The sequence below is a fragment of the Podarcis cretensis genome (genome assembly GCF_951804945.1).
Source record: "Podarcis cretensis genome assembly, chromosome: 3".
Classification (NCBI taxonomy): Eukaryota; Metazoa; Chordata; class Lepidosauria; order Squamata; family Lacertidae; genus Podarcis; species Podarcis cretensis.
In genome coordinates this window covers 51,324,750-51,339,699 of record NC_137172.1, presented here as the reverse complement: position 1 = coordinate 51,339,699, position 14,950 = coordinate 51,324,750, and the positions used below count along the sequence as shown (strand labels likewise).

The following is a 14,950-nucleotide window of genomic DNA, read 5'->3' as shown; positions in this document are numbered from 1 at the left end:
ATGGTCAGGTAGTACTGTTTCCCAGCAATTGCTATTTTGAGTTACAGTATGCTACCTCTCTTACTGGATATAATATACAGTGGTACCTTGGTTCTTGAACTTAATCCATTCCGGGACTCCATTCGACTCCTGAAACCATTTGAAAACCAAGGTGCAGCTTCTGATTGGCTGCAGGTGCTTCCAGAACATACGAAAAACATTCGCAAACCAAACCAAAACACTTACTTCTGGGTTTGTGGCATACGGGAGCCGATTTGTTTGACAACTAAGCTGTTTGGGAACTAAGGTACCACTGTGGCCATTCATGACTAGTAGCCATACATGAAAGAAAGTGATCTTTCAAGTAACATGATCACAGGCCACAAAGACCTTAAAGCAGGGGTCGGCAACCTGCAGCCCATTGACTACGAGCCACCCCTGAACCAAGTTGCCTGCTTGGCGAGTCCCCACGTGCTGCACTAAACTGGCGCAGCGCAGAGCGGGGACTTGCTTCCGTGGCACCAGAAATCGTGTCTGCACATGCATAGATGCCAAAAATCGCATCTGCACAGATGCAAACGCTGGAAATCGCGCCTGCACATGCGCAGACGCGTTCCGGCCCACAGAGCAATCTCTGCGGAGTGAACTGGCCCAGGCGAGGTAAAGTTTGCCAACCCCTGCCTTAAAGGGTCCTAACCCTTTAACTGGGTCCTTATTTATTCATTAAATTTGTATACCACTCTTCATCCGAAGATCACAGGGCAATTCGCAACATAAAAATACAAATATATGGACAAGGAGCCAGTCTACCTGACAAAGGAGTGGTGTACAGTGGTACCTCAGGTTACAGACACTTCAGGATACATACTCTTCAAGTTACGGACTCCGCTAACCTAGAAATAGTACCTTGGGTTAAGAACTTTGCTTCAGGATGAGAACACAAATTGTGCGGCGGCAGGGGGAGGCTCCATTAGCTAAAGTGGTGTCTCAGGTTAAGAACAGTTTCAGATTAAGAACAGACCTCCAGAACGAATTAAGTTTTTAACCCGAGGTACCACAGTAATATGATCCAACTGCATAGTTGCAGTAAGTTATCTTGTGGCCCTATTTTGGATCAACAGCAAAATCTGGGCTGTTTCTCTTTTTAAAGGCAGAATGACACACAGCAAAACATTGCAATAGTCTGAATGGGAGGTTTCCAGAGAATGGGTGACTATGACCCAACTATCTCCATCAGGTATGGTTGCTGAACTTGAAAGAAAGAAACTGCAAAGGCCTCTTGAACTCCAGTGACAATGCTGGATCAATAACTGACCCCAGACTGTGAACCTGATCCTTTAGAAGGAGCACAACCTCTATGGAGAACTTGGGTCTAAGAGTAACCTACTGAAAGCACCTTCATCTTATCTGGTTCAAGTCTATTCACCCTTATCCAGCCCACTGCCATGCTCAAGCATTGCTTCAGCACACCCACAGCCTCCCCTGCAGCTGATGGAAAGCAGAGGGAAAGCCAAGAGTAGACCACATCATGGTGGTATCTCCACCCACATCTCCAGATGACCTCTCCTGGGAGTTCCCTATAGATCAGGGGTGGGGAACCTCAGACCCATAGGCCAAATGTGGCATTCCATGTGGAATTCCTCTGCAACTGGTACCGGTATTTCTCCCTTCACATCCCAAATAATCAAAATCCTAGCATTTATTAATTTCTAGGGTTTCGGTGTGTGTGTGTGTGTGTCCCTAATCTAGAACAGTATAATGGAAGAAGACACTCACTCTCACACACCCCTTAAGTAAAGTAAATTTCTGCTGAAATTTCATCATCATCCTGAGAAAAAAAGCATCCTGAGAAAAAGGCAGGGGGAGGGGAAACAGCTCCTCTTGCATTATCCAGAAAGTTGAGGGCAGGATTCTGCCCAGCATAATGAAAATAAATGGATTGCATGAGTACGAGTTTATTGTAAGCAGTTCCACTCCCAGTAATGTGCGTGCTTCTGTCCAATTTGGAGTTCCAGATGTTGAAATCTCAGCTTAGAAATTAACTTCTTACTCCTCCTCGTGGGTGGAAGCAAGGAAAACTGCCTTCTTCTATTTGCGTGTTTCCAGGGAATGCACCCCTCCTCCCTCTCCCTCTGGCCAATTTTCTCTCTCAGAAACAAACATTTCTTAGTGTCCTGGCTCAGCACAAATTGGCCGCACCCTCACTAAATGCCGTGCAGGCTGGAAGAAAAAGGTCAGAGTCCTTTCTTGCGCTCCAAACACCAACTCAGAGTTAATCTGTAACCAGTTCTCTTCTTCAAGGAAGGCACGGCAACTTATTCTTTAGCACGTGACTAGACGATGGCTCTATAATTATATTTTTTTATTTCACTATTGGCTGAGATCTCAGTCTACCTGTGCGCTAGTCTCCTATCCTGCACAATCATGTCTCAGGAAGGATTGAAGGAAATTATGGACAAGAAGTTGGAAGAAGCTGGAAAGGCTGCTCCTGAAGACCAGTTGTTTATGCATGATGGGGGTTTATATCCTAGCATAGTCTGTTGTCCCGACACAATGAAAATTCTTGACACGTTTGAAGCTCGGAGTGATGATGTGGTATTAGTGGGATACGCCAAAACTGGTGAGTATGCTTGTCTTGCAAGAAATACTTGGAGTGTGTGAGTGAGAGAGAATAATAATAATAATAATAATAATAATAATAAAGCATTTATATTATAATATTAAGGTTCTCATTATAATTAACACCACATCCTTTTTTTAATCAGCAGAAACCTAGTTGTGAAACATTTAGTGAGCTCTCTTGGTGAAAGTGCCTCAAAAGAAAAAGACAAAACACTTGTATTAAGACAGCGGTCAGCAAACTTTTTCAGCAGGGGGCTGGTCCACTGTCCCTCAGACCTTGTGGGGGGGGGGCAGACTTTTTTTGGGGGGGGGAGAACGAATTCCTATGCCCCACAAATAACCCAGAGATGCATTTGAAATAAAAGGACGCATTCTGCTCATGTAAAAACACGCTGATTCCCAGACCGTCCATGGACCGGATTGAGAAGGCGATTGGGCTGCATCTGGCCCTGGGCCTTAGTTTGCCTACCCATGATTTAAGAGAAGGGGTGGGGGGTGGGGAGAAATACAGGGCCTGCAAAATGAGATTTTGCCATTTATGATTTTAAAAACCTCCTACATGTTAAATGATATGCATTAATAAGCATGGAAATAAAAATGCCAAATTCTATAAGCATTACAGGTGTGTGTGTGTGGGGGGGGGGCATTATCCATCCCAATCATGTCCTTGCATGCATACTGTTGCACCCCAATCTCTGAGCAGTGCGAGATTCCAGGGGTTCCAGGCGCTTACCCAGGGTTCGTGTTTGTTTTGGAATGAGGCACAGCAGAGAATGTGGTGTGGTGTCATGAGGGTATATGGTTTATTTACACATATATAGGCAGCGACCATTTTGCGTGGGGGTTCTGTTCCTGGCCCTCTCACATGTTGGCAGAGCATGCAGAACCTCGCCCCGTGTTACACCCTGTTACATTTCATTACAGGGTGGATAAAAATCAATGGTTTTTTTTTTTAAAAAAAATCAGATTTTTTAAAAAATTAATTGGATTTTTTTATATTTAAATTGGATTTTTAAATTTAAATTGGATTTTTAAAATGCAGTGGTACCTCAGGATGTGAACGGGATCTGTTCCGGAGCCCCGTTCGCATCCTGAACAGAATGTAAGATGTGACTGCGCCTCTGCGCATGCGTGGGTCGTGTTTTGCCACTTCCGCGCATGCGTGTGACGTCATTTTGACTGCGCATGCGTGAGCAGCAAAACCCAGAAGTAGCACGCTCCGTTACTTCCGGGTTGCCGTGGAGTGCAACCTGAAAATACTTATCCTGAAGTGTATTTATCCTGAGGTATGACTGTAAAATGCTTTTGGAGGAAAAATCTTTCTAAAAATAGTTTTCTATTTAAGTTACGTTATAGTCCAAAGGCTATTCATCAGGAAATAAGGATTTAAGTTTTTCATGTGTGCTAAAACTCAGTCTAAGTTTTTCTTTTTTTAAAAAAGTTTAACCACATCAGTTAACAAACATGGATACATATGCTATCATATTATTGCTTTAGTTAAATAAATTGTTTAAATTGTTATTAAGGAAATGATTGTTTTTCTTCTTCCCATAAAGTACAGCAGAAATGTTGTCCAAATATAAACAGTTAACTTATTAAACCTCACAATAATTTCATAATTAACTGTCTATGTATTTCTAATAGTACAACCAAATCAGTAATTTTTGATATAACTGTAAAAACTACTCTGAAAATTTATTATTCCAAAAATGAAACCTTCATCTGGTTGTAAATATTAAGATTATACCAGCAAGAATCAGTCTTTCTGTAAAAATAAATAAAAAAGATTTAAATCAAGTCTTACTGACTAGTGATTTAAATCAAATCCACCCTGCTTCATTACACCCCTGTTCACAGTTGGCTAACAAAATGCCTAAATAAATAAAAATATATTTTACAAGGCACCTAAAACCCCTCAGAGTTGGCATCAACAAGATATGTGAGGGGAGACTGTTCCACAAATGGGGTGTCCTCTCATGGGCATCACACTATTGGCAAGTGTAGCATTGTTTTGTTTTGTTTTTCATTCTCAATCTCAAACCTTTTATTGGTGTATAGACAAAATCCTGAAGGGTTCAATACAATAAAATCATTCTCCCCTGCTCAGCTCCATCACAACTTTACTTCTTGCAAAGCCCATGGACCTAGAGAAACAGAGATATATGAGAAAACATAGATCTATAAAGGCAGAATTCAAAGGAACAGAGTGACAGTGGTGAAATAAAAAAATTAAGCCCCAAAGGGGGGGGGGACTGAAATAAAAAAAATTAAGGTCTCATATATATATAAAATGTTCATAAATGTACCAACCAAGCACATACATAGATATGTGGACCACATGTCTGGAGCAGCACAGGAAGACCGCCCTGATACCATTTTGACTCCCAAACTGACCAAATGTTTTCTCTGCAAAGAGAGAGGGGGTGAGGGAACCTTCCCATTGTCTCAGGAAGTGGGTAATCACCATCTCAAAGGAATGGCCAGACTACCAGGAAAGGCAATCAGATAAGGCATTATCAGATAACCTGGCAGACAGGAAAAACAACAACATTAAAATTTTTGTTGTAGACCACCTTTTCTGTGATGTATGTATGATGTATGGAGGGGTGGTCTTGAGCTCCAAGGAAGGCAATTTAAAATGTCTATATAAGGGCAGGCACACCTTGGTTCTGGGTCCTCCTCCTTACCTGCGTGTGAGGAAGGCACTCTGTTGCAACAGTTCAATAAAGATCAGGCTTACTAGCTGCTTTCCTTCTCAATATTCTCTGGTTGGCCTCTGTTATTTTCTCCTACTGATGGAGAACCTACAACGGACTCTATAAGGGCTTTTGTGTCCCCCATAAGGGAATAAGGGCAGATTTTGTTTATTACAGAGGGGACCCTGATCTGAATTGGGAGAGGTTAATGGACATCATTCTTAAGTTAGGTCTAGGGGAAAGAACCAGTCAGCCTCATTATCTCCCCTGCAAAAAAACACAAAAAAACCCCCAATGCAAACCACCGCACACATATGGTCTTATCTATGTTGTAAAAGGTAAAGGTGAAGGACCCCTGACAGTTAAGTCCAGTCGCATACGACTCTGGGATTGTGGTGCTCATCTCGCTTTACAGGCCGAGGGAGCCGACAGTTTTTCTGGGTCATGTGGCCAGCATAACTAAGCCGCTTCTAGCACAATGGAATACCGAAACCAGAGCAGCGCACGGAAACTCCATTTACCTTCCTGCTGGAGCAGTACCTATTTGTCTACTTGCACTTTTTGGCGTGCTTGGCAGGAGCTGGGATTGAGCAACAGGAGCTCACCCCACTGCAGGGATTCGAACAGCTGACCTTCTGATTGGCAAGCCCAAGAGGCTCAGTGGTTTAGACCACAGTGCCACACACGTCCCCATAGCGCCACCTGCTATGTTGTATTAATCTGCAAAACAAAACAACCTACCCCTTTTGGAGTCTCCCGTAACATTCAATTTGATTGTACGTGGGTGGCACTGTGGGTTAAACCACAGAGCCTAGGACTTGCCGATCAGAAGGTCGGCAGTTCGAATCCCCACGATGGGGTGAGCTCCTGTTGCTCGGTCCCTGCTCCTACCAACCTAGCAGTTTGAAAGCACGTCAAAGTGCAAGTAGATAAATAGGTACCGTACCGGCGGGAAGGTAAACGGCGTTTCCGTGCGCTGCTCTGGTTTGCCAGAAGTGGCTTAGTCATGCTGGCCACATGACCCGGAAGCTGTATGCCGGCTCCCTTGGCCAATAAAGTGAGATGAGCGCCTCAACCCCAGAGTTGTCTGGGACTGGACCTAATGGTCAGGGGTCCCTTAACCTTTACTATTCTTTAACACCACAACTACATTCAAATTCCATGGTTATGAATCTCTGAAGATCCTTTGGCTGTGCAGTAGTGATGCAAGGCCTATGTTATAGCAGGTATGAGGAGTCTCTTTCTGTGATTTCTAACAGTCCTTTGGCATTCCTTCAGGTACTAACTGGGTTGGTCAGATTTTAAAAGAGTTGGAAGCCGCATCTGGAAAATACAATGAAGAAGAAATGAAGCGGAGGCAGCAAATAGAGAAAGAATTAAAATTACTGCCATACCTTGAATTTGGAGATCCTGGGAAGTTTGAGGTCAGTATTGGCGAGAATAGTGCATAGCTTGATGCATTTGAATGACATGAGAGATACCACATGGTCTTCTCCAACCTACTGCCCTCCAGAAATATGCAGTCAGTTTGATGAGTTAGTGCCATTGGGGTGGGTAGAGAGAACACATTGGTGTGGCTGGCTTCCCTGCTTTGAATTCAGTTTCTCCGTGCCGAAGCTCAACTCAGTGCCAAAGCTCAACTCAGAACCTCTTCTGGGCATTTTTGTTTGGATGAGCTTGAACAAGCCAGAGACAAAAACAAGTGACTTCAGCTGTGCCTTGTCTGGCTTCCTAATATTTAAGGCTGCAACCCTAACCCAATTTACCAGGGAGTGAACTCCAATGAATTCAATAAGACTTACTTCTGCAGAGAAATGGTTACATTCAGAGTTATGTGAAGCAGCTCTCAATGTGTCAAACTTGCTGTGGATTATTCCTATAGTACAATCAAACCACCATGCTATTTTTCACACAAAGGAATGTTAACATTTCTCTTTTTTCTAACATGTTACTAAAGAGGTTGAAGAAGTTACCTTCCAGAAGAGTGATAAAAACACATCTCATTCCTCAAAAGATTCCCAAATCTATTTTCCAAAAAAAGGCAAAGGTAAGTTCACTGCTTAAAGTTTCCTCAATCCATCCATCCATCCATTCATCCATCCATCCATCCATCCATCTATCCATCCATCCATCCATCCATCCATCCATCCATCCATTTAGAATATTTATATACCACTTTTCATGAAAAATTCATCAAATTGGCTTACATACCAAAATATGGCAATGAACAAACTCTTGTTTCAGATTCTGGTCAGAATAAACTTTAGGTTTGTTTCTTTCATTTTTACAATGAAAAACTGTTTTATTCAAAACCAAGGGCAGAAGTTTTCAGTCTCCTTGTATAAGAGGGAGGAGAGAGCAGAGGTGCAGCCCATGAGTCTAAGGTTTGCTGCAGCTTTCAAAAAATAATGCTAAAGAATACATTAGCATCATGCCCAGCCACTGAATGGTTGCATTCTGCATGGCAGAAGTTTATCAGGGTCTCAAGCAGAGGCTTTTGCCATCCTAAGGATGGCTTTCTGCTAAGGAGTCCCATCAGCCAAAGGATTTACACTTGTTCAAAAAGTCTTTGCCTCTCTCTGTACATGCCCCATGTCCTCTCCAAATCTGCTCCAAAGGGTTGGGGGAAACTTCAGAGTAGTTTAAGGGGGAGTACAAGGAAAGGAGAGGGTGAGGCCTTCTGTTGCACAAACAGAAATCCTTGAGCTGATGGAACAGTGGCTTTGGGGCTACATTGGATTCCACCCTGATGCTGTAATCCTGTACAATTTTTACCTGGGATTCTGAGGAATTGACTTCCATGTTCAGCGAACAATTTCTAACAATGAGCTAGGAGCTCATCTCATTATTATTATTTTTAAGGGGTTTGTCCCCTTGCTTTATACTCTTTCTCTAAACTTCGTCATATTAATTCATGGCCAAATACATGAATATTTTCATACTATGGATTAAATAAAAAGTTTAGATGATTTATGTTTTTGGTGTTATGGATATGAACTTTGTCCCCCTAGTTTTGCATACCTGTTCTGCCTCTTTCTGTTTTGAAGATCCTGGTTTTGTTTCGAAATCCGAAAGACACGGCTGTATCCTACTTCCATTTTTCCAAAGGCATGAGCATCATCCCTGATCAGAAAACCTGGGATGAGTTCTTCTCAGAATTTATGAATGGAATAGGTATGTGCCTCTTCCATTCAGCCTGTTAAATTCTAGACTAGGTACAACAGAAATATGAATTTGTAAGAAGAAGAAAAGGTCATGTTGCTCTAAATCAGTGTTTCCCAACTTTTCTCTGACCGTGGCCCCCTTCCAACCTTGTTTCCTTCCTGTGGAAATGTTTCGTTTCTAAATAGAACATGTTTTATTTTAAATTTATACAAAATACAATTACATAAAATGAAAGGAACTTAATGAAATTTTACTGAAGGGGAAAAATCATAGAGCTGGAAGGAACGACAAGGGTCATCTTTCTACTGCAACCCCCTGCAATGTAGGAAACTTAGCTAAAGCATGCATGACAGATGGCTATCCAACCTCTGCTTTGAAACCTCCAAGGAAGGAGGTTTCAAGCAGGGGTCAGAACAGGTGCAATCATGATTGTCCTCTCTTTCTGTAAACAAACCAGGACTGCTCCAAGAAAATGCATGGGGCAAAAAGAAGTACTAGGTGGCCCCCGATGGACTGCCCGCTTACCTGCTTGTGATTGGGCAAGCAGATAGCCAGCCAGCCAATCAGGATACACACACACTTTTCTTTTTCACTTCCCTCTGTGCATCCTCATTACGTAATTTCCACCTGTGCCCCCCTTGGAATATCCGGGGGGGGGGCAGGGGGCCATATAGCGCCTGGTTGGGAAACACTGCTGTAAACTGTTTGGAGTTTCACAAATCTTTAGTAGAGCAGTTTTAGATTTTCAATTTTGCAAATGCATTTTTTTTAAAAAGCACCAGAAATCTTGCGTGGCATCATAAACAATAAATGAATTTTTATACAACATACCTTTGCTGACTGGCTTACATACAGAATTTAAGTTTTGGAGAACAAGTCCAGACAACCTGTGATTTGTGTGCAAGCAGTCACCAGAGGCAAAAAGCCAAAGTGGTCTAAGCTATGTGTGGTGGTCTATACTTTCCAGAAAAGTGAATAAAGTGAAAAGAATTACATTTGAACTAGCGCATATAATAAATATTGGTGCACACAATGCACAGGCACATAAGTGAAGAGCATTTGAAAACTATTATTACTTAATTAACCTCATGAATCATTGTAAAAGACATAACAGAGAGAACAGCTGGCTGTGATTTACAAGAAAACTAAAGACATGGTTTTCTCAAGAAACTACATAAGGCCCATAGATGGCGCATGGACAATCAGCTAATTGAACAGGTCAAAGTCTTCAAATATCTTGGCCTTATTTTCCAATTTATGGGGTCATGGGGAGCACACCAGAAATGTGCAAAAGAAAAAGCGTCCCAAAATGCCAAAATTCTGACATGTTTGTTCTACACAAAAGGTGGTAAACATATACCATCGGTCCTGGAAGTGTTCCAAGCTAAACCCCTCACACAGTTATTATATGGGGCTCAGATTTGGACCTTGGATCTACGGAAGCTGTCCAATCAAAGTTTTAAAGGCAAATTTTCTCTGTACCACCCTGTATACCAAACGCCTAGAGTAGTGGTGGCCAAACTTGGCCCTCCAGCTGTTTTGGGACTACAATTCCCAACATCCCTGACCATTGGTCCTGTTAGCTAGGGATGATGGGAGCTGTAGCCCAAAAACAGCTGGAGGGCCAAGTTTGGCTACCACTGGCCTAGAGGCTAGTCTTCCCTCGGTAGAATTACGGATTTGGCGTAAAAGACATAACATAGGACCATCAACAACAAGATCCATGGAATACATTTTGAAAAACATTTTCATATGCTACCTTTCCAAACATTAGCTTGCATAAGCAAATGTTACTTGTGGAAAATGAATTCAGATTTTACATAAAAGCCTTTATCATTGTCTTATCAGAGATTTGTTACATGAATAAAATGTTCTGCTTTCTTCTTACTAGTTCCCTACGGCCTTTATTTTAATCATATCGTTGAATGGAACAAGTATCTGGATGACAAAAATATTATGTTTATTACCTATGAGGAACTAAAAGAGGTAAATAACACTTTTAAAAATTATTTTTAAAGCATTTCTAATGGAGAGTGTGTGAAGGAAATTGAAACCGGATTTAAATCATGGTTTCTGCTCATCTCTACCCTCTTTGACTGGTAAACAGCTCATGAATGTTTTCTTTCAAAATACAACTTCTGGATTTGTTAAATCTTATTTTGACTGGATTTCTGGAAGTCACTGAGGACTATTTCTTCATAGACAGTTCCAAACAATTACAGCTTGCAAGGAAAGACACATCTGGAAACAATAATAAGGCCACATATTTTTCTGTTACAAAACATATTGTTTAGTAGTCAAAGAACAACTGAGCAGGATTGAAGAAAGTTATGTGCTGGTTGCAACTCTTGTGTGGAACGCAGAACGAAAACAGGAACTGGGGATCTGGAAAAGTTTCATGAGGTCACAGTATTTTTCACTTGTGACACCCTTGTTTTCTTTATCCAGAACACAACTCTGGGAATAAAAAAAATAGCTGAATTCTTTAATTTTTCTGTGACGGAACAAGATATTCAGTCCATTATGGAGAAGACCAGTTTCAACAGCATGAAAGAAAAATCCAATGAAACCCATGGGGAAATGGGCAACACTCTTTTCCGTAAAGGTAACATTCTTATACAGGGGTCTGCAAACTTTTCCGCCGGTGGGCCAGATCGCCTGCGCACAGGAGCGTGTGCACTCGTGCACATGTACACATGCCCGCTGCTCTTTCCTCGCTGGCTTTCGGAGCCATGGCGGGGGAGGACGAGGAGGTGTCAATGGCTTCCTATTGGCTGTAGGAGTTTCCTGCAGCCAATAGGAAGCCGTGGCTGCGTCCCAGAAGTCAGTCCCTGTGTGGAGCTAAACAGTGCACTGCCCCGGTTTAGCTCCACGCAGGGACTGACTGAGTGGGTGGCAAGGGTCGGGGGCCAGTTTAATGACCCCCTTGGGCCGAATCCAACCCGCAGACCGTGGTTTGCCGATCCCTGTTCTAATATGTTAAATTACTATCATCAACAGTATATACCTTGCTTCTCTAGTACGTTTTCTTCCAGAAACATTGTGCAGTATGAGACGTAAGCCTATAAGTGGAATGTTTTAGAGTAAATCTATAAATGTATCACAGTCTTATGATTGGATTGTACCACTCTAGTATGTAGATCAGGATTGTATGTTTCAGTGATGCTCTATTGAGGGAGAGAAACCACACCTCCGTAATGCTTCAGTTACATCAGGTAGAAAGTAGCCTAGAATCTGTTGTTTTCATGAATATGCCACAAACCTACCTTTCCTCTTGGATTTCAGGGCTCTGCTTACAGTTTTTCCACATGAATTCATCCACATATTTAGTGAATGTTGGATGTTCTGTTTTCATCATTTACAATATAAGCTGTTTAGATATTTTTATTACGTTAAATGCTATAGCATTTTAATGATCATAACCATAATGATAACAATAATTTATTAAATTTGTACACTGCCCTTCATCCATAGATTTACAATATAAAAAACACAAAATACATAATGAAAATGGGAATAAAAATAAGAATCCTCCCACCCACAACACATTTAAAAAGGCATTGGATGTCAATCAGCTCAAGGTCTGGTTTATAGAATCATAGAATCATAGAGTTGGAAGAGACCACAAGGGCCATCGAGTCCAACCCCCTGCCAAGCAGGAAACACCATCAGAGCACTCCTGACATATGGTTGTCAAGCCTCTGCTTAAAGACCTCCAAAGAAGGAGACTCCACCACACTCCTTGGCAGCAAATTCCACTGTCGAACAGCTCTTACTGTAAGGAAGTTCTTCCTAATGTTTAGGTGGAATCTTTTTTCTTGTAGTTTGGAACCATTGCTCCGTGTCAGCTTCTCTGGAGCAGCAGAAAACAACCTTTCTCCCTCCTCTATGTGACATCCTTTTATATATTTGAACATGGCTATCATATCACCCCTTAACCTCCTCTTCTCCAGGCTAAACATGCCCAGCTCCCTTAGCCGTTCTTCATAAGGCATCGCTTCCAGGCCTTTGACCATTTTGGTTGCCCTCCTCTGGACACGTTCTAGTTCTAGTTTGTCAGTGTCCTTCTTGAACTGTGGTGCCCAGAACTGGACACAGTAGTCCAGGTGAGGTCTGACCAGAGCAGAATACAGTGGCACTATTACTTCCCTTGATGTAGATGCAATACTCCTATTGATGCAGCCCAGAATTGCATTGGCTTTTTTAGCTGCCGCGTCACACTGTTGGCTCATGTCAAGTTTGTGCATTTTACGAGCTTCTTTATCATGGGGCACCTTGTCAAATGCCTTGCTGAAATCAAGGTAGGCTACATCCACTGCGTTCCCTTCATCTACCAGGCTTGTAATTCTGTCAAAAAACGAGATCAGGTTAGTCTGACATGACTTATTTTTCAGAAATCCATGCTGACTATTGGTGATCACAGTATTCCTTTCTAGATGCTCACAGACTGTTTGCTTAATGATCTGCTCCAGAATCCTCCCTGGTATTGATGTCGGAGTGACTGGGTCTGGTTTAAGTGGAAAGTTTTTGCCTAGCGCCTAAAGGTATATAATGAAGGTGCCCGCTGAACCTCCCTGTGGAGAACCACTGCAGAAAAGGCTTGTTCTAGTGTTGCCACTCCACAGACTTTTCATGGAGAGGGCACACAAAGAAGGCCCTTAGATGATGAGTGCAGGGTCTGGGTTGGTTCATGTAAGGAGAGGTGGTTCTTGAGGTATTGCGGTCCTGAGCCAAATATATTTATCATAATATATTTTTGCCTCTGAAGGGCACCCTCTCAACAAAACATTAATGGTGGATTTCAGCAAAACAACAACAACAGCAAACCATCACTACCAACAACGAGGTGTCCATAAAACCATAATCAGTCTGAAACAATCCCAGGCTGTAATTGTTGTATTCATTCTTACCACTCAGTTTCATACCACTCAGTGCAACATTCTTTGGAGCTCTAAAATAAGTAAGCACATATTGCAAGATGGCAACCCACAAAAGCTCACTGAAATGAAATATTCTACAGCCCTATTCAGGCATTCACCCAGATGTGTGTGGGCTGAAAATCCACAGGAGACAGGAGCATGCATGCACTCTCCAATGCAGTATTCCTGCCCAACTTCCTGATCCCAGGGGATCCCAGTCCCAAAGAAGATGCTAAGTGTGTTTACCAAAACATATTAACAATCCCCCTTCAAATTTTCCCTGCTACAGGTGGGGACACCAGGGACTTTGTTTTCCTGTGCACCCTTGTCCCCTCCTGACTTTTAGCCCATGTGTGTGTGTCTTAGACATCAGAAGAGGGCTTTTGCTGTAACAAGCAGCAAAGGGGCCAAGTGAACCTGACTTGGGGAGTTGCTTTACGTTTTAGGCACCTGAAAAGGTCCAGTTTCGGGGGCCCATCTGGCGGTAGTTGTGGAGAATTAAAAGCGGGGTTTCATTTAAGATAACACTTCCATGTGTCTGATAAAGTGACTCCAGTCACCAAAAGCTCATGGCACAATAAATCTCTCTCTCTTGTACTATAATCTTTATTATGCTTTATATTTGCAGGCATAGTAGGTGACTGGAAGAGTGTCTTCTCTGAGAGCCAGAATGAAGAAATGGATAGAAAATTTGAGGAGGCTGCAGGAAAAACTAAGCTTGGAAAGATGCTGAAGTACGACCTATATTGCAAGAGCTAAGGAGGGCAATGGTGCTACAGTTCTCTCATGCCTTCAGTTTTGTCCATAAAGGAAGACATGTTTGGGTTGGTTTTGTTAAAGGCACGTCTTTCTGGTATATGCCCCCCTCCATGCCCATAATAAAATGGATAAATTTTTCATAGTAAAATTTATTAAAATTTCTTTTTTCAAAGTGTCAACTATTTCCAACAGTTTTTATTATTTCTGAACTGAAACTGTACTTGCAGGACCAGGCGTCAGGTTCCCATCCCCCAACCCATGCAAATAAGAGTCCAATGAGGCTGGTTTTGGGGGGGTCAAAACAGGCCACAACATTATTGAATACAAATGAAAGAGGTTTGGCTTGGGCATGGGACAATCAAAATACTTCTGGCCGGCTGGCTGGAAGTGAGGTGTAGTCAATCCAGATGGGGGTTCCTAAGACTTACATCAAATAGGGTTCTCAGAATTGGGGGTTGAAAAGCCAGCAGGCTTGGCCCCAGCCAGAGTGGCTCCCCTCTCAGCCTTGCCGCTGTGGAGATCCATCATCCTCCTCCTCCAGCATGTGTCTGTGACTCAAGCTGCAGCGTATGCTTGAGAACACATTACTCAGCAGTGTAAACTGCACAACAGATCAGGCTTGATGCATGGATACAATACTAAGCTACACATTTATTCTACATAAATCAGGACAAAGGAAAACATGGCCTCTCTCTTTGCCGTCTTCTCGGAGAAAGAGAAAAACAAAAGCAATATAGAGCGGAGGTTCCACTCATGCAAGCAATCTGTGCTGGAATGTAAACAGACATGTGACATGTAACAATCCACATA

General features: G+C 42.4%; 1 protein-coding gene across 1 annotated transcript; it reads left to right on the top strand.

The window, feature by feature from the left end:
• Positions 1–1,958: 1,958 nt before the first annotated feature.
• Positions 1,959–14,319, top strand: LOC307213454 (sulfotransferase 6B1-like). Its single transcript, XM_079971375.1, has 7 exons — positions 1,959–2,599; positions 6,576–6,721; positions 7,255–7,344; positions 8,345–8,471; positions 10,354–10,448; positions 10,911–11,067; positions 14,010–14,319. Exons 1-7 carry the CDS (start codon positions 2,404–2,406, stop codon positions 14,138–14,140), a joined length of 942 nt encoding a protein of 313 aa, XP_079827501.1. The 5' UTR covers positions 1,959–2,403; the 3' UTR covers positions 14,141–14,319.
• Positions 14,320–14,950: the final 631 nt, after the last annotated feature.